This window comes from Physella acuta, unplaced genomic scaffold (assembly GCF_028476545.2).
Source record: "Physella acuta isolate Inbredline_101_S28 unplaced genomic scaffold, ASM2847654v3 ptg000258l, whole genome shotgun sequence".
NCBI lineage: Eukaryota > Metazoa > Mollusca > Gastropoda > Physidae > Physella > Physella acuta.
The window spans coordinates 831,807-851,798 of record NW_026731777.1 but is presented as its reverse complement, the minus strand read 5'-3'; the positions used below and the strand labels follow the sequence as shown (position 1 = coordinate 851,798).

General features: G+C 38.9%; 1 protein-coding gene across 1 annotated transcript in view; it reads right to left on the bottom strand.

Annotated features, from left to right (window-relative positions):
* Positions 1-8,832, bottom strand: part of LOC131938874 (uncharacterized) — a 39,454-nt gene extending 30,622 nt beyond the window's left edge. The window contains exons 1-7 of the mRNA XM_059297095.1: positions 8,795-8,832; positions 5,782-6,034; positions 5,252-5,524; positions 4,250-4,405; positions 3,485-3,681; positions 2,854-2,988; positions 2,648-2,721 (exon numbers count right to left, since the gene is read on the bottom strand). Of these exons, the coding sequence (XP_059153078.1) occupies positions 2,648-2,721; positions 2,854-2,988; positions 3,485-3,681; positions 4,250-4,405; positions 5,252-5,524; positions 5,782-6,034; positions 8,795-8,812 (1,106 nt within the window). The 5' untranslated portion in view covers positions 8,813-8,832. The remainder of the gene's footprint in view (positions 1-2,647; positions 2,722-2,853; positions 2,989-3,484; positions 3,682-4,249; positions 4,406-5,251; positions 5,525-5,781; positions 6,035-8,794) is intronic.
* Positions 8,833-19,992: the final 11,160 nt, after the last annotated feature.

Here is a 19,992-nt window from a genome sequence, read left to right as displayed (position 1 = left end):
AGTTGTTGAAGTCAAAGTGAAGTCTTTGAAGTCATATTGAAGTTGTTGAAGTCAAAGTGAAGTCTTTGAAGTCATATTTAAGTCGTTAAAGTCAAAGTGAAGTCTTTGAAGTCATATTGAAGTTGAAGTCAAAGTGAAGTCTTTGAAGTCATATTGAAGTTGAAGTCAAAGTGAAGTCTTTGAAGTCATATTGAAGTTGAAGTCAAAGTGAAGTCTTTGAAGTCATATTGAAGTCGTTGAAGTCAAAGAAAAAGTCTTTGAAGTCAAAGTGAAGTCGCCTAAGTCGTTAAAGTCTTTGAGGTCAAAGTGAAGTCTATTAAGTTTAAGTCAGTTGAAGTCAGTCAGAGGTCTATGAAGTCAGTCGATTTAGTTGTCGCAGTGAAGAGAATTTAGTCGTCAAAGAGAATTTAGTCGTCAAGGAAATTAGTCGTCATGTGAAGTCAGTCGTCAGAGGAAATCAGTCGTCAAAGTGGAATCAGTCGTTAAATTGAAGTCAGTCGAGTTACTGAAGTCAGTTAAAGTGAAATAAGTCAAGCTACTGAAGTCAAAAGTGAAGTCAGTTAATTATTCAAGCCAGCCAGTTTAAGTCAAGTCAGAAGTCACATAGTGAGAGCTGCTCCGCTATATGATTACGTGTTCAAATGTTATTTGAAACGGCACGATTATTTGTATACACTTACATGTCTATTCTTTTTGTGAAGCTATTTCTAAGCTCTAGTAGTGTTTACGTCTATTGAGTTTATTAGGCTTTACAGATTGTTGTTAGATTAGAGTGTACTGATTTTTTATTTGGTTATGTTGTAATGTTATTTTTTAATGTTTGTTATACCGCCAGACAAATGTTCAGCACTTATAAATTTGGGATTGAGGTTTTTTTTATGGAAGGTACCTCTGTCTGAATACTTGTCTGCGCGGGCACTAAATTGGTCACATAAAGCCATTGCTCATGGTCTCGTAATACAATTTCAGACCCACCAACGCTTACACAGAATGAGACGAGATGAAGAGACACTTCAAAGAGTGCCGCCACCTGAAGCCCTGATTACGTTGAATTACCTGGACAGCGAACAGCCCTGCTTAACAGAGAATTGCCCTGGTCAAGACAGCGGACGCATCGCCACCGCTTCGCCCCCGCACTGGAGTTGAATAATAGACCGCCAGCTACGTACACCTACGTCGGCACATACAAAGGGTAGAAGACCCATCGTCCCAGTTCCCAGCGTCGGAACGTTACGTCATTGTTCACCACCGCATCAGACAGCTCCAGTTCATCGCATAACCACTCTACGTGGACGTCTCAACCAGCGTTGAGATCAGTTTGTTGCGTCATCACATTGACCAACGAAAGTTACGCCTACACCCGCCTCACGGGAATTTACATCAAAACTTGCCACAACCTACCCACCACCGAGGAATGCCAGTAATTACATAACACTTACACATACACTTACACTGCTCGCAGAGCCCGTTCAACCAGTTACACATTCTACTAAGATTAGCCCAAGGCCAGTACGCGACAACCTAGCCAGAACTGAGTTACACATGATTGAATTCACACATACCATAACATAGACATACATTAGCAAGCAGAGACACCAGTCACACCACAAGATTTCAGGAACTAGAACAATGACATTTCTTTCAAGAACACAGACAGAAGAGTTTATGTTTTTGTAAACTGTGCTGTCCCACTTTGTATTAGATTTTTATGATTGATGTTAGGGATAGAATAGAGTAGTAAGATAGATAGTTGTTGATGTATTAGATTAGTAGCAGACGCTGAAAAATATAATTTGTCAGCTACAGAAAGGGAGGGAGATATGTGATGACGCAAGATTACGTCAGACATGTTTAGCAGATATAGGTTAGCAGAAACAGACTATAGGCCTAGTTGGTTGGTTAGAGAGACCAATGGGCGCACAGGACTGACCGGTCACGTGGGACGGTCAGCTGACCACTGAGGCGTGGGGCAGTAGAGCGATAGGCCAGGAGTTGTTAGGTAGCGGTCAGAGACGGCCGAGGAATGTAGATAGTTAGGTAAATCATGATTAGCTAGCGAGGTAGAAGGTGTTAGATTGTAGAATGTAGAGAACAGTTAGTGTTAGGATTGGTCATGGGAGTGCGTAGTTAGTGGTATAGTGAAAAGTCAGTAGTAGAAATAAATAGTAGAGAGTATAGCTAGTTAGGTAGAACATGATTATATACATATGAATAAAGAACTTTGTATTTGGAACTTGAACTGTGTGTTATTGGATTCATTCGTTCCGCCTTCTAAAATCCCCACCCTCACAGACATACAATGATTAGAATGTAAGCATATCATCTTGCTACAGCTTAGGCGATGTGTTTAACTCCTTACAAACAGGGCCGGCGCTACCTATAAGGCGAACTAGGCGGTCGCCTTGGGCGCTGGCCGTAAGGGGGCGCTAAAATGGGTTGGAAAAACAAATTGAAAGTTTGAAGGGGGGGGGGGGGGTTGCAAATCGAAAGTTTGTCCCCGGGGACACAAAAAAATGCGTGGGGGGGGGGTGCGCTTTTAAGTTTTGTCTCCGGCACTACTTACAACTCAAACAACTAATGTGGTTTAGCCAAAAAAATCTATTTTAAAAGCCTCAAAACACAGAAGAGCAAATCAGAGCTCACCTACCTTTTGAACACAAGCTCAAAGCGTTCCGTGTCAGGGCGGACACCCGTCTGTAGATGAAGGTGGTGTATGGTATTCTGTAAACACAGACCAATTATATGATTATAATCATGAGTTTTTGTATTTAAGATTCATAAGCGTCAACTAGCCCACCTGAAAGTTCTGTATCTACTTTTTGCATACTACCGGGTCCCTCTCATCCCTCTCACCTGAAAGTTCTGTGCCACATGTTGAAAGAACTTCTCTAAGTTCTCTTTAGCGATGGCGGCACCAGCTTTCCACTTGACTTGATATAGTGGCATGGATGGTGTGAGTATCAATGTTGGGTCTTGGGAGTACGACTCCTAAATGGAATAAGGTTCAGATTACTTTGCAATTCTGTATAGAATTATGTCTGATCCTCTTGGAAATAATACAATGTTACTCAGTGTAATAAATAAATAAAATAATAAATTCAACGTGAGCAGTTTGTTGAGCTACTGCAGTAAAAGCGGATGTGTGCAGAGGCGTAGCTAGGGGGGCGGGGGGGGGGGGGACATATGTGTTGGGTTGGAAAAACAAATTGAAAAGTTTGAGGGGGTGTTTGTAAATCAAAAGTTAGGGGGAGGGGGTGCAAATCGAACGTTTGTCCCCGGCCGCCGGGAAGGGTCGCTACGCCTCTGTATGTGTGTTAAAACTGTTAGCAGACAGACACAACTTTTAGGTTAATATCAAAAGTAAACTGATGTTAATATTTCCTGTCTTTCTTTTTTTTAGTGTTTATTAAAAATTGTTATACTGAAGGTTTGTAAAATCTTGTTATACTGAAGGATTTTATGCATTTTTAAAACATCAGCTCACAAATTTGTGCTTGATGTGAAAAATCGCTTTTAGCTCAGGACATGCCGCTGTAAGCTTCTCCCATGCTAGAGCGGTAATTTGACTTTCTAACTCTGGGATTTCATCAGCACGAACTGTGATCAACTTGAGGCTGGTTGTTGTATTAGCCAGGCTGAGTAGCAGGTCATCTTCCAGATAACCATAGCTGAGGTCAAGGTCTGAAAGTCACAAGGCCTCTCGTTATGTGGCATATGGTAAACACACGAGAAGAACATACGAAACTAAATATTACGGTTATATAGAGTCAGTCTTTTGAGAACTAGGCGCTGTGTTGTCAAGGTTTTGTTAGAGTTAGGTGGTCAAGGTCTTGCAAGATATAGATGGTCAAGATCGAATCAGAGCTTAGTGGTTAAAATCTGTTCAGAGTTAAGATGTGTATTGTTAAGGTCTTGTTAGAGTTGCGTTGTAAGAGTCTGGTCTGAGTTAGTGAGTCAAGATCTTATCAGCATTGGGTGGTATTGTTAGAGTTGGATGGTCAAGGTACTTTTAAAACGGAATGAACTGCTACATTGAGAAGTGTTTGTCTACTCTCCAGACTAAATAGCGATTAATGAACACGAGATATAATCGGAGTTTACTTCCATGTACATTTATAAGCACCATCATAAGCCATCACACTTATTCATAGGAGAATAAAAGATTGATTGAAGTTATTTACTTAAAATGTGCAAGACTAGAAAAAAATATTAATTCATGTAACTATAAAAATGACGTAATTCATCCCACCTGATAACTTGCTGAAACCAGAGATGGCGTTTCGAAATTGCGGAAGATAGCTCATGCTATTATGGAAACTACTTTTCAAGCTAACGAGCCTGGCGATAGCAAGGGTATGTAGCGTGGTGCCGCAGTATTTGCCAGCTGCTATCAGCAATTTCATGCCTTGGGATATATAAATAAAGTTTCTACTTATTGTTTATTTATGTTAGACGATACATGAGCATGTTTTTGTTTTGATTATCTGATACATTAGCATGTATTTGTTTTGATTATCTGAAACATTAGCATGTATTTGTTTAGATTATCTGATACATTAGCATGTATTTGTTTTGATTATCTGATACATTAGCATGTATTTGTTTTGATTATCTGAAACATTAGCATGTTTTTGTTTTGATTATCTGATACATTAGCATGTATTTGTTTTGATTATCTGAAACATTAGCATGTTTTTGTTTTGATTATCTGATACATTAGCATGTATTTGTTTTGATTATCTGAAACATTAGCATGTATTTGTTTTGATTATCTGATACATTAGCAGTATAAAAATTTCACAAGTAATTGACCCCACTGAGCCACAATCGGGTCAACTTAAAGACAAACCTTGTTACATTTATGCAGTGGCGTAGCGAGGTCGGGTGTCACCCGGTGCGGCACTTAATGGTGTCACCCCCCCCCCTCATATTTTCGATTTGCACCCCCCCCCCTCAAACTTTCAATTTGCACCCCCCCCCCTCAAGTTTTTCTCTATATTTTGCTATTTTTTGCATTGGTGTCACCCCCCTAAATGGTGTCACCCGGTGCGGTCCGCACCACACGCCCCCCCCCCTCGCTACGCCTCTGCATTTATGTAATTGAACTGTCTTGTAGACACCCAACGTCTCGCCGTCTATCCCGCCCCTCGTGTTGTTTCTATTGACACATCTCTCTAAGCCCAACATAAACGGTCTATAAATTCCTGTAAGCCCACCACTCAAGGCCCGATGTTAGACTGTCCTAACTAACCTTGCCTCACGGTAAGAATTTCCTTGAAACAGAACCTCACAGACTTTTCGCTATTGCTAAGGTCAAGGACACGAAGCTGTCGCTGGACTTTCAAGAATCTCTTCAGGAGTTTAGCGACCTCAGACAACGGCGTTGACCTTTCCCCACCGCAATACGTTTCCAAACTGCTCAGATTTTTCAGTCTGAAGGTCAACAGCTGGTGATTCTCTGAATTCAAAAGGCTGGCTAAAAACAGATACATCTTCTCGGAACAAGATGGGTGGTATTCCAATACTATTCAAAGCAAGAAAATTTACATGTGATTTACTCATGAAACTACACTAGTAATTTACTCATGAATGTACACAAGTAATTTACTCATGAAATTAGATATGTAATTTACTCATGAAATTACAAACGTAATTTACTCATGAAATTACACAATTAATTTACGCATTAAAGTACACGTGTAATTTACGCATGAAATTACACATGTAATATACTCTTAATATACATACACATACATTTTTACTATACTCTGTGTGACTTACCCAATTGAAGATTTTCAAGTTTTTTACATTCTACCTTAATATGACGTAATGTTTTGCCGGTGATGTCAACAAACCGGATGGCCTTTTCGTCGCTTTTACAGTCAAAAACAAAATCTCCGGACTGCCACAGGGACGGCACTGAGAGTGGGCGGAGCCAGGACTTGCAGGTGAGGGCGGCGTGGTACTTGTCGCTGTTGCTAAGGTAACTGAAGACTTGCAGCAGAATCTCGTTCGGCAGCTGGCTCCAGTCAGGCTGAAATTGTATTAAACAAGTTGCCTGGTAGACACCAGAGGCGTAGCGACCTTGTAAATCAAGTGATATTTTAGAACATCTTGTGGGTATAATAGACTCCCAACCTTTACTCTCCCTTTCATTGCACCTCTATATATTACTTCAACAACACCAATGAAATCTTGCTTGTGCTTGAAACTACCAATAAATTTGGTGTGATCAGGTGTTCCCCAATCAACCTTAATATGTTGACCGTTGAAAAAAAAGATTGTGGAAGTTATGAGGAATATATCAAAGTACTGTGTGTAGATGGCCACTTTATCCACTTCCACTAAGCATATTTCTGCTATGTTAGCCAAGTCATCTGCAGTTTTTTGAGAGAATGTCATATAGTTGTAAACAGCTAGCACCTGTGTGTCTCACAAATCTCTATACCTGAACCACATCTTTAGTTTTACGTATGACTTTGTCAACTTCTTCTTTTTAGATGATAATGTTGTAAGCAAGTAACTCATCTTAGAGGACTTTAAACATCCAATAATATAACCTTGTCGAGAATGCACAGTTTAGGTCTTCAGACTGAACTTAGGTTGTCATAGGACACTATAGGACGTGAGTATAGGACACTATAGGACGTGAGTATAGGACACTATAGGACGTGAGTATAGGACACTATAGGACGTGAGTATAGGACACTATAGGACGTGAGTATAGGACACTATAGGACGTGAGTATAGGACACTATAGGACGTGAGTATAGGACACTATGGGACGTGTCTTGGTAAGACCTTAGTTTAGCGTCTTAAATTCAAACGAAACTAGTTATATGCGGTAGAGGTAACTAATGAATATTTCTTTCATTTGGCCATATGTATGACATATTTTACATAATATAACAGATAATTGATTAATAAATCACAATCCATGACCAAGCCAGTCAAAAACATCCTGGAATAAGCTTTAAACTACCATGTTCGAGACAACAATAAGTAAATACAAGCAGCGGCCATGTTTAAAAACAATAATAGAGTAGTTTCCCTTGAAAAATTGTCTATTCGCATATCTGTTGTGTTGATTTTATGGTTTAACATGAATTTTTATTTTTATAATATATGCCTGTATTGTAATTTTTTTTTTTTAAATATGGTTGAAATGAATGACTAATAGACATTTTCAGACTTAATAGTTTGCATCCAAGACCACAACAATTGAGTGGAGGTCGAACTTTTGAACACTTTTTTTTATGCAGTAATCAAATCAACATTAGATCGCAAATAAATGATGTCGATCTTACTGGGTTAATATAGTTATGACAGCGGGCACTATTACAGAACAAATATAGTGATGAACCTATTGTTTCATATAGAAATTGTGATTTGTGGTGGGGAGAGGTTGGGTAGAATTCATGCGATGTGATTTTGAGACGGGTCAAGAAATGTAATTAGCATGCTGAGTCGCATTTCTTGAAACCAACCGTTTTATCCCCCACTTAGCACATGGTCACCGAGTTAACGCTCGCGCGTGACGCATGTACCGGTACCGCCGACTGTTTGGCTAATTATATGGGAAAAAACAAGCACTGCCGTTTTGACACTTATGCGACGTTTAATTTGATTACTTATGTTGGTGTTCAATTAAACAGCTCCTCACACATCTATCCCTCGTCCATTTAAACATACGTGGTTATTTCTGCAAGCTTGCTGTCTTGAGACTTTCGGCCCTTTAAAAATCTTTTAAGCTCTCACCGTATAGAACTAGACTACCCATATTAAGCTCCAAAAGAAGCTTGGTGAAAACAGGATGGCCGTCCGATTTTGAAGCTGCTCTGCGCTTTATTAAAGCACAATGGACGATAAGAAGACACTTATTTTAAGTAAATTATTGATCTAAATCTTGATACATTAGATGTGATATTCGAAACTAAGAGCTGTGTATTAGGCCAGACAGTCAACATGATATTTAAATTTAAGTCCAAAAAACTGTCCTCAAAAGATGTAACATTACTAATTTTTTGGGCAGTTTCGCGCTATTGAATTAAAGTACGTTATCTCACAGAGTACGATAGCCTACTGGTGCTCTAACGCGGCCCCATGCTGATGGCCGTATTCCTAACGCACCGGATTATGACTTGTCCTGACATTGACAAAGAAATATGATGGAGGTTGGGGTTTAATTAAGGTAAAGAGAAGTAAAAAAAAACTGTCATAATTTAAGATAGAATCACTAAAGGGAAAATACAACCTAAAATGAAAATAGCGAACACTCAAACAATAATTTAAAAAACTCAAACTGTAAGCCTATAGATCAAGTAATGAACAAATAAACATTATGTCTAGCACAAAAGTGATTTTATACATAGATACAAGTTGCATCTCACAATAGTTCTAGAATTGATGGTGTTGTTTGTTAGTAATTTCAGTTTTTAAATGGCAGAATTTTAAACAAAATGCTTTGTAGGCTTATACAAATACAAGACAATCATATTTAAAATCCATTTCCATACGAATAGAAATGGAAGGGAAGCTACTCTAAATAATATTTTACTATAAGTTACTATCTCGAACAGGGTTGATAAAAATTAATTTCAGGATATTTAAATTGATTTAACCATCAATGATAATCTATTATTAATTATCTATAATATTTTATTAAAATATACGAAAATAAACTCATATTTAAAGCCAGATTCATTAATTCTAAATAATTAACTCTCTCCCACATTACTTAAGTTGTTTTAGCCGAATTCACGACGCTACACTAAGGTTTTACCCGAGGCTTTACCTGTGTAGTCCCACCCATGACAAAATCTACAGCTGCCTGTTTGAGACTGCTTAAATAAAATGCCATGGTAAATAGAGGGTTGGTGCAGTTTTCTTTATCTGGTTTAGTTGAAGATGAATTTTTATAAATATTTACAGTCGCGCCATTTTGTTTACATGATGTTGAAATTGTTGCGCTACACAATTTTTGATGACGTTTATTGAATGATTTCAATGAACGCACTTTGACATCTTAAACTTCAATGAACTCGAGCGAAAAAAGTCTCAAATGTATACCAGAGGCCCATTAAATATTTTTAAAATCATGCACGGCTTAGTTATAATTAAAATGGTTTTAAAATCATGTCTGTTTTTTTCAGACTTTACTAAAGATTGGATGTATTTTTTTAAAAATATTTTATGTAACTAAATAAAAAGTAAAAGAAAATTAAAGACAATTTGGTTTTCACGTGTAATGGCGACATAAACAATGGCATCCTGCTATTCGATAGGCTAGCATACATTTTATTGTGCAAATTGAAAGCGAAAAAAGGAGACCTGTGTCATTAGGTTTAAATTAGCATCGTTAATTAGAAACTATATCTGTATCTGCAAAGTTTAGTAAATAAAAAAAACTGATTTGGGACCAATCAATATATGTCTTACGAAAGTGAAACATCCGGTTATAACTAAGGCTTGATGAAAATAATTAGAAATTACTTTCAAGTTCTCTTGATTTACAACTGTTATAACATTGATTCTAAAAACTTTAACTTTCCGAATAATTTATAGGCTTAAGTTTTTATGTTTTATTATTTTTATGATCGCTTTGATTGCAAAATCTTTTTAAAAAAAGCTCGTTTTTATTACATGTCAACAATATGATGGAAGGTTTCTCGACAACTTAGTCCCCCCATTTGAATTCTCTAATGATTTTAGAGGTTATTAGATTAGGATAAATACATCTGTCTATTTTATTACATTTTTACGAAATTTTTAGGTGCTTGATAATAATTCCTGCATTTATTTCCTTCACAATATAATTAACTTCTTTAATCTGTTTATTTCTTTGGGTCGGAGTTGATGAGCGATATTTTGACCACTACTACCAGAATGATTGCATTCAATCAGTGGGTCAGGACTTGGTGACAATGCAATTGTTTGAATAGGATTAATTAATTAATTTTTATAGTTAGATTAAAATAATATTTCCTTCTGAAGTAATGATGTTTATCGCGCTATCATTACTTTTAAAACAAAAACGAATTACTTTGCGTTTGTGTGACTATATTTAGTCATGCAGTTCTAGTCTAATAGAAATCTTTAATTATTGAGTTTTGTAAACAATACTAGTGTTACCTGCCAACGTGCATTTATCAGGATCTAATTTGGTTGCACGTGATGTGGGTCCGCAAGTTTTTATATTCTGTTTTCCTTTAATTATAACCGGTCTTTCCATGTCATGTGACCTCTGGGAGATCTATGTAGGGGAATTTTGACTTGCACAAAGGCAGTATAACCTAATGTGTCGTGAGATCAAGACGGCAGTATAACCTATTGTGTCGTGAGATCAAGACTAGCAAGACGGCAATATAACCTAATGTGTCGTGAGATCAAGACGGCAATATAACCTAATGTGTCGTGAGATCAAGACTTGCACGACGGCAATATAACCTAATGTGTCGTGAGATCAAGACTTGCACGACGGCAATATAAGCTAATGTGTCGTGAGTTTTAAGACTAGCAAGACGGCAATATAACCTAATGTGTCGTGAGATCAAGACTTGCAAGACGGCACGGCAGTATAACCTAATGTGTCGTGAGATCAAGACTTGCATGACGGCAATATAACCTAATGTGTCGTGAGATCAAGACTTGCACGACGGCAGTATAACCTAATGTGTCGTGAGATCAAGACTTGTAAGACGGCAGTATAACCTAATGTGTCGTGAGATCAAGACTTGCACGACGGCAGTATAACCTAATGTGTCGTGAGATCAAGACTTGCACGACGGCAATATAACCTAATGTGTCGTGAAATCGAGACTTTTAAGACGGCAGTATAACCTAATGTGTCGTGATATCAAGACTTGTAAGACGGCAATATAACCTAATGTGTCGTGAAATTAAGACTTTTAAGACGGCAGTATAACCTAATGTGTTGTGAGATCAAGACTTGCAAGACGGCAATATAACCTAATGTGTCGTGAGATCAAGACTTGCACGACGGCAGTATAACCTAATGTGTCGTGAGATCAAGACTTGCAAGACGGCAGTATAACCTAATGAGTCGTGAGATCAAGACTTGCAAGACGGCAGTATAACCTAATGTGTCGTGAGATCAAGTCTTGCACGACGGCAGTATAACCTAATGTGTCGTGAAATCAAGAATTTTAAGACGGCAGTATAACCTAATGTGTCGTGAAATCAAGACTTTTAAGACGGCAGTATAACCTAATGCGTCTTGATATCAAGACTTGCAAGACGGCAATATAACCTAATGTGCCGTGAAATCAAGACTTTTAAGACGGCTGTATAACCTAATGTGTCGTAAGATGAAGACTTTTAAGACTGCAGTATAACCTAATATGTCGTGAGATCAAGACTTGCAAGACGGCAGTATAACCTAATGTGTCGTGAGATCAAGACTTGCACGACGGCAATCTATCTATATACTACTAAAAGTCAAGTTTGTTTACATGTTTGAATATTTTTTTTTTTGTTTGTTTGCCTGATTGACTATTGCTCATGGTTGCACTCATCGTGGAAAGCTGTAAAATAGTATGTAGGTAGAGAAAAAATTTTGTTTTAAGACAGACTGTTAATCACAAATTTATTTAAAGACGTTAATTAATTTATTGATTTATTCATTGTTAAATTAACCGTATTTTTTTTAAAAATGTTAATACTTTGAATAAACTTTGTGGGGATAGTGACGTCCCTTGATGTGTTTACTTTTTTTGGTACAATAAAAATGGCGGACTCCATCATAGACTTTGTGGCCCATTCAAAAGTTTAACGCGTTACAAAGCTAATTTTCTGCCGGCTATAACTTAAACAATACGTCCGTTTGCTGTATTTATTACGTTCCAACACTTATATCAATTTTCAACTGTCTTTTTCATTTAGTTTTACGATAAATTTCTCTAGATCTAAAGATCAGCTATCGAAGGAAAGTTATGAATCTAGCCTAGACTAGATCTAAATCTAGATCTAGCCTAGACGAGTCTAGATGTAGGTCACTAGACTCAATGTAAATTCTAGATCTAGACTTAATGTAAATTCTACATCTAGAATCTATTTCAGGCCTTAATTATTTTATATAAATCTTTGTTTAGCTTCAATGATCATCTAATTCGAGAATACATGGAATTTTTTTTTATCTAGGTTCTATATCTAGATATAGTAGGATTACTCACTGACTTGGAGGCGTGGTCGGCTGCTAACAACAATATGGCGTCCGGACCGGACGCAGGACTTCCGACCATTTTAGGCCATGTTTACCACGAGCAAAATGGCGGGTGTTCACATTATTTAAACATGGTATAGGTGGCCAGGGCTAGATATGCCAGAAAAGCATTTTAAAATTTGCTTTGGAGAATGAAGGCTAAATTTTAAAGTCAGTGTCATAACAATTAATAGAACTTTTTTTTTTTACGTTTTCAATTATTTTTTCTTAAGCCCTATATGTGAATGATAAGGTTGACTATCAGGACCTCGCGGGGCACAGGGCAGGTGAAGTAGGGTTCATCTGTTTCTTTGTCCTAAGCATATGAAAGGATAGTGTGGTCAGAGACATGCTCGGCTGGAATCGTTTTTTAAACGATAAATACATGTTGTCTGAGACTTGGCGGGACACTGGGCAGGTGAAGTAGAGTTGAGTAGGTCACATGTGACGTCAGTATATGAAGGGATAGTCCGAAATCGGTGTTTTCGGTGTTTTTAAAAGATAAAAAACATATTTTTGAATGTGGGGTCTGTTTTTTGTGACGATAAGTGACACTGCAGTAGCGTAGCGAGGAGGGGGAGGGGGACGGTAGGCGGGGGGGGGGGGGGGGGGGAGGGGAGGCGGGGGAGGCGGGGGAGGCGGGGGAGGCGGGGGGGGGGAAGTGGAGGCGGGGGGAGGTGGATGGGGGAAGGGGGGGCGGGGGGGGACATATGTTGGGGCGCCAAAATGGTTTGGAAAAATAAATTGAAAGGTTGAGGGGGGTTCAAATCGAAAGTTTGAGTGGAGGGGGGGTGCACATCAAAAGTTTGAGGGGGGGGGGGGGGTTCAAATCGAAATCTTGCGGGGGGGGGGGGTTCAAATCGAAAACTTTGTCCCCGGGCGCCGGGAAGGGTCGCTCTGCCTCTGAGTGACAGACGTGATGTTTTTTGATTGATGACCCCGAAACCCACAGTTATCCAACGGATGACGGGTATTCTAGTATACTACTAAAAGTCAAGTTTGTTTACATGTTTGAATATTTTTTTTTTGTTTGTTTGTTTGTTTGTTTGTTTGCCTGATTGACTATTGCTCATGGTTGCACTCATCGTGGAAAGCTGTAAAATAGTATGTAGGTAGAGAAAAATTTTTGTTTTAAGACAGACTGTTAATCACAAATTTATTTAAAGATGTTAATTGATTTATTGATTTATTCATACGCAGAGTAACCCATTTTTTTAAAAAGTTTAGAACGACCACTACACTCGGCGGGACCGTGACGTCACAGTTTTTTGTTTACTCTTTAGTACAATAAAATGGCGGCGTCTATCGAAGAAAATTGTGTTCCCATTCCAAAGTTTAACGCGTTCTAAATCTAATTTTCTGTCGGTCATAACTTTAACAATACGTCCGTTTGCTGTATTTATTACGTTCCAACACTAATATCAATTTGAAACTGTCTTTTTTCATTTAGTTTTACAATTAAATTTCTCTAGATCTAAAGATCAGCTGTCGAAGGAAAGTTATGAATCTAGCCTAGATCTAGATCTAGCCTAGATGTAGGTCACTAGACTCAATGTAAATTCTAGATCTAGACTTAATGTAAATTCTACATCTAGAATCTATTTCAGGCCTTAATACATCTAGAATCTATTTCAGGCCTTAATTATTTTATATAAATCTTTGTTTGGCTAATTTAAGATAAAATTTAATTTGAAAGTTACTAGATTCTACTACTAGACTTAGATCTAGATCTATGCGCGGAGACTCAAAAGTATAGTATAAAAATTCTATTGTGACGTCACGAGTAAATAGATAAGTTTGTAGCGTAGTCCGCTCCCATGCGGGTGGTACAGGTTCTAGACCAATATGTCAATGATATTTTTTTTCAATTTTTTTTTTTTTAGATGTGAATGATAAAGTTGCCTATCTGAACTTGGCAGGATACAGGGCAGGTGAAGTAGAGTTCACCTGTTTCTTTGTCCTAAGCATATGAAAGGATAGTGTGGTCAGAGACATGCTCGGCTGGAATCGTATTTTAAACTATATAAACATGTTGTCTGAGACTTGGCGGGACACTGGGCAGGTGAAGTAGAGTTGAGTAGGTCACATGTGACGTCAGTATATGGAGGGATAGTCCGAAATCGGTGTTTTCGGTGTTTTTAAAAGATAAGAAACATATTTTTGAATGCGGGGTCTGTTTTTGTAACGATAAGTGACACTGCAGTCGCGTAGCGAGGAGGGGGGGGGGGCGGGAGGGGAGGGGAGGGGAGGCGGGGGGGGGGGGGGAAAGGGAGGCGGGGGGAAGTGGAGGGGGGAAGGGGGGGGCACATATGTTGGGGCGCCAAAATGGTTTGGAAAAATAAATTGAAAGGTTGAGGGGGGTTAAAATCGAAAGTTTGAGTGGGGGGGGGGTGTACATCAAAGGTTTGAGGGGGCGGGGGGGGGGGTTGAAAATCGAAATCTTGGGGGGGGGGTTAAAATCGAAAAGTTTGTCCCCGGGCGCCGGGAAGGGTCGCTATGCCTCTGAGTGACAGACGTGATGTTTTTTGATGGATGACCCCCGAAACCCTCAGTTATCCAACGGATGACGGGTATTCTAGTATACTACTAAAAGTCAAGTTTGTTTACATGTTTGAATATTTATTTGTTCGTTTTTTGTTTGCCTGATTGACTATTGCTCATGGTTGCACTCATCGTGGAAAGCTGTAAAATAGTATGTAGGTAGAGAAATTTTTTTGTTTTAAGACAGACTGTTAATCACAAATTTATTTAAAGACGATAATTGATTTATTGATTTATTCATTGTTAAATTAACCGTATTTTTTAAAAAATGTTAATACTTTGAATAAACTTTGTGGGGATAGTGACGTCCCTTGATGTGTTTACTTTTTTGGTACAATAAAAATGGCGGACTCCATCATAGACTTTGTGGCCCATTCAAAAGTTTAACGCGTTACAAAGCTAATTTTCTGCCGGCTATAACTTAAACAATACGTCCGTTTGCTGTATTTATTACGTTCCAACACTTATATCAATTTTCAACTGTCTTTTTCATTTAGTTTTACGATAAATTTCTCTAGATCTAAAGATCAGCTGTCGAAGGAAAGTTATGAAGCTAGCCTAGATCTAGATCTATCTAGATCTAGCCTAGATGTAGGTCACTAGACTCAATGTAAATTCTAGATCTAGACTTAATGTAAATTCTACATCTAGAATCTATTTCAGGCCTTAATTATTTTATATAAATCTTTGTTTGGCTAATTTAAGATAAAATTTAATTTGAAAGCTACTACTACTAGACTTAGATCTAGATCTATGCGCGGAGACTCAAAAGTATAGTATAAAAATTCACTTGTGACGTCACGAGTAAATAGCTAAGCTGGTAGCGTAGTCGGCTCTCATGCAGGTGGCACGGGTTCTAGACCAATATGTCGATGAAATTTTTATTTTCAATTTTTTTTTTTTTAGATGTGAATGATAAAGTTGCCTATCTGAACTTGGCAAGATACAGGGCAGGTGAAGTAGAGTTCATCTGTTTCTTTGTCCTAAGCACATGAAAGGATAGTGTGGTCAGAGACATGCTCGGCTGGAATCGTTTTTTAAACGATAAATACATGTTGTCTGAGACTTGGCGGGACACTGGGCAGGTGAAGTAGAGTTGAGTAGGTCACATGTGACGTCAGTATATGAAGGGATAGTCCAAAATCGGTGTTTTCGGTGTTTTTAAAAGATAAAAAAACTATTTTTGAATGTGGGGTCTGTTTTTTGTGACGATAAGTGACACTGCAGTAGCGTAGCGAGGAGGGGGGGGGGACGGTAGGGGAGGGGAGGCGGGGGGGGGGGGGGGGGGGGGAGGGGAGGCGGGGGGGGGAATGGGAGGCGGGGGGGAGGTGGATGGGGGAAGGCGGGGCGGTGGGGGAAATTTGTTGGGGCGCCAAAATGGTTTGGAAAAATAAATTGAAAGGTTGAGGGGGGTTCAAATCGAAAGTTTGAGTGGGGGGGGGGGGGGGGTGCACATCAAAAGTTTGAGGGGGGGGGGGGGGTTCAAATCGAAATCTTGCGGGGGTGGGGGTTCAAATCGAAAACTTTGTCCCCGGGCGCCGGGAAGGGTCGCTCTGCCTCTGAGTGACAGACGTGATGTTTTTTGATTGATGACCCCCGAAACCCACAGTTATCCAACGGATGACGGGTATTCTAGTATAACCTAATGTGTCGTGAAATCAAGACTTTTAAGACGGCAGTATAACCTAATGTGTCGTGAAATCAAGACTTTTAAGACGGCAGTATAACCTAATGCGTCTTGATATCAAGACTTTTAAGACGGCAATATAACCTAATGTGTCTTGAGATCAAGACTTGCAAGACGGCAGTATAATCTAATGTGTCGTGAGATCAAGACTTGCACGACGGCAATATAACCTAATGTGTCGTGAGATCAAGACTTTTAAGACGGCAGTATAACCTAATGTGTCGTGAAATCAAGACTTTTAAGACGGCAGTATAACCTAATGCGTCTTGATATCAAGACTTGTAAGACGGCAATATAACCTAATGTGTCTTGAGATCAAGACTTGCAAGACGGCAGTATAACCTAATGTGTCGTGAGATCAAGACTTGTAAGTTGGCAATATAACCTAATGTGTCGTGAAATCAAGACTTGCAAGACGGCAATATAACCTAATGTGTCGTGAGATCAAGACTTGCAAGACGGCAGTATAACCTAATGTGTCGTGAGATCAAGACTTGCACGACGGCAGTATAACCTAATGTGTCGTGAGATCAAGACTTGCAAGACGGCAGTATAAGCTAATGTGTAGTGAGATCAAGACTTGCACGACAGCAATATAACCTAATGTGTCGTGAGATCAAGACTTGTAAGACGGCAATATAACCTAATGTGTCGTGAGATCAAAACGTTCAAGACGGCAATAAAACCTAATGTGTCGTGAGATCAAGACTTGTAAGTTGGCAATATAATCTAATGTGTCTTGAGATCAAGACTTGTAAGACGGCAATATAACCTAATGTGTCGTGAGATCAAGACTTGCACGACGGCAGTATAACCTAATGTGTCGTGAGATCACGACTTGTAGGACGGCACGGCAGTATAACCTAATTTGTCGTGAAATCAAGACATTTAAGACGGCAATATAACATAATGTGTCGTGAGATCAAGACGGAAATATAACCTAATGTGTCGTGAGATTAAAACTTGCAAGACGGCAATATAACATAATGTGTCGTGAGATCAAGACGGCAATATAACCTAATGTGTCGTGAGATCAAGCCTTGGATGACGGCAGTATAACCTAATGTGTCGTGAAATCAAGACTTTTAAGACGGCAGTATAACCTAATGTGTCGTGAAATCAAGACTTTTAAGACGGCAGTATAACCTAATGCGTCTTGATATCAAGACTTTTAAGACGGCAATATAACCTAATGTGTCTTGAGATCAAGACTTGCAAGACGGCAGTATAATCTAATGTGTCGTTAGATCAAGACTTGCACGACGGCAATATAACCTAATGTGTCGTGAGATCAAGACTTGCAAGACGGCAGTATAATCTAATGTGTCGTGAGATCAAGACTTGCACGACGGCAATATAACCTAATGTGTCGTGAGATCAAGACTTGCACGACGGCAATATAACCTAATGTGTCGTGAGATCAAGACTTTTAAGACGGCAGTATAACCTAATGTGTCGTGAAATCAAGACTTTTAAGACGGCAGTATAACCTAATGCGTCTTGATATCAAGACTTGTAAGACGGCAATATAACCTAATGTGTCTTGAGATCAAGACTTGCAAGACGGCAGTATAACCTAATGTGTCGCGAGATCAAGACTTGCACGACGGCAATATAACCTAATGTATCGTGAAATCAAGACTTGCAAGACGGCAATATAACCTAATGTGTCGTGAGATCAAGACTTGCAAGACGGCAGTATAACCTAATGTGTCGTGAGATCAAGACTTGCACGACGGCAGTATAACCTAATGTGTCGTGAGATCAAGACTTGCAAGACGGCAGTATAACCTAATGTGTAGTGAGATCAAGACATGCACGACGGCAATATAACCTAATGTGTCGTGAGATCAAGACTTGTAAGACGGCAATATAACCTAATGTGTCGTGAGATCAAAACGTTCAAGACAGCAATAAAACCTAATGTGTCGTGAGATCAAGACTTGTAAGTTGGCAATATAACCTAATGTGTCGTGAGATCAAAACAGCAATATAATCTAATGTGTCTTGAGATCAAGACTTGTAAGACGGCAATATAACCTAATGAGTCGTGAGAACAAAACTTGCAAGACGGCAATATAACCTAATGTGTCGTGAGATCAAGACTTGCACGACGGCAATATAACCTAATGTGTCGTGAGATCAAGACTTGCACGACGGCAGTATAACCTAATGTGTCGTGAGATCACGACTTGTAGGACGGCACGGCAGTATAACCTAATTTGTCGTGAAATCAAGACATTTAAGACGGCAATATAACATAATGTGTCGTGAGATCAAGACGGAAATATAACCTAATGTGTCGTGAGATTAAAACTTGCAAGACGGCAATATAACATAATGTGTCGTGAGATCAAGACGGCAATATAACCTAATGTGTCGTGAGATCAAGACTTGCACGACGGCAGTATAACCTAATGTGTCGTGAGATCAAGACTTGCACGACGGCAGTATAACCTAATGTGTCGTGAAATCAAGACTTTTAAGACGGCAGTATAACCTAATGTGTCGTGGGATCAAGACTTGTAAGTTGGCAATATAACCTAATGTGTCGTGAGATCAAGACTTGCACGACGGCAGTATAACCCAATGTGTCGTGAAATCAAGACTTTTAAGACGGCAGTATAACCTAATGTGTCGTGAAATCAAGACTTGCAAGACGGCAATATAACCTAATGTGTCGTGAGATCAAGACTTGCAAGACGGCAATATAACCTAATGTGTCGTGAGATCAAGACTTGCAAGACGGCAGTATAACCTAATGTGTCGTGAGATCAAGACTTGCACGACGGCAGTATAACCTAATGTGTAGTGAGATCAAGACTTTCAAGACGGCAATATAACCTAATGTGTCGTGAGATTAAGACTTGTAAGACGGCAATATAACCTAATGTGTCGTGAGATCAAAACGTTCAAGACGGCAATAAAACCTAATGTGTCGTGAGATCAAGACTTGTAAGACGGCAATATAACCTAATGTGTCGTGAGATCAAAACTTGCAAGACGGCAATATAACCTAATGTGTCGTGAGATCAAGACTTGCACGACGGCAGTATAACCTAATGTGTCGTGAGATCAAGACGTTATCTACATCATAAATATCTACTTTCTAACAATTATTTACCTGTACCTCGACCTGTGTAATAATAACACGTGATGACTTGGCTGCGTTCAACACAGTTCATGAGTTATACACACAATAGTGTGTTGTCTCTCTGGGTCAGGCCCTGAATACACCAAACCTCAGTGTGTGATCATTACATCCTGATGGTCAGGACTGAGCCGTATTACAAAATAAAAAAAACGATTTAATAACTAACTTTTATATAATCGTGCATTAAAAGAATAAAAACAAATGGTTTTCTTTAAATGAAGTAATCCACTATTTAAAAAAAATTCATAAAAAACGTTTTAATAACAAGCTTTTATGTAATGATGCACTAAAAAGTAGAAAATAAATTATAGACTACTATTTAAATAACTATAAAGAAAAGCGTGTGTCACTTTAGTATTTATTGGATACCTTTACTAATGTTTAGGAAGA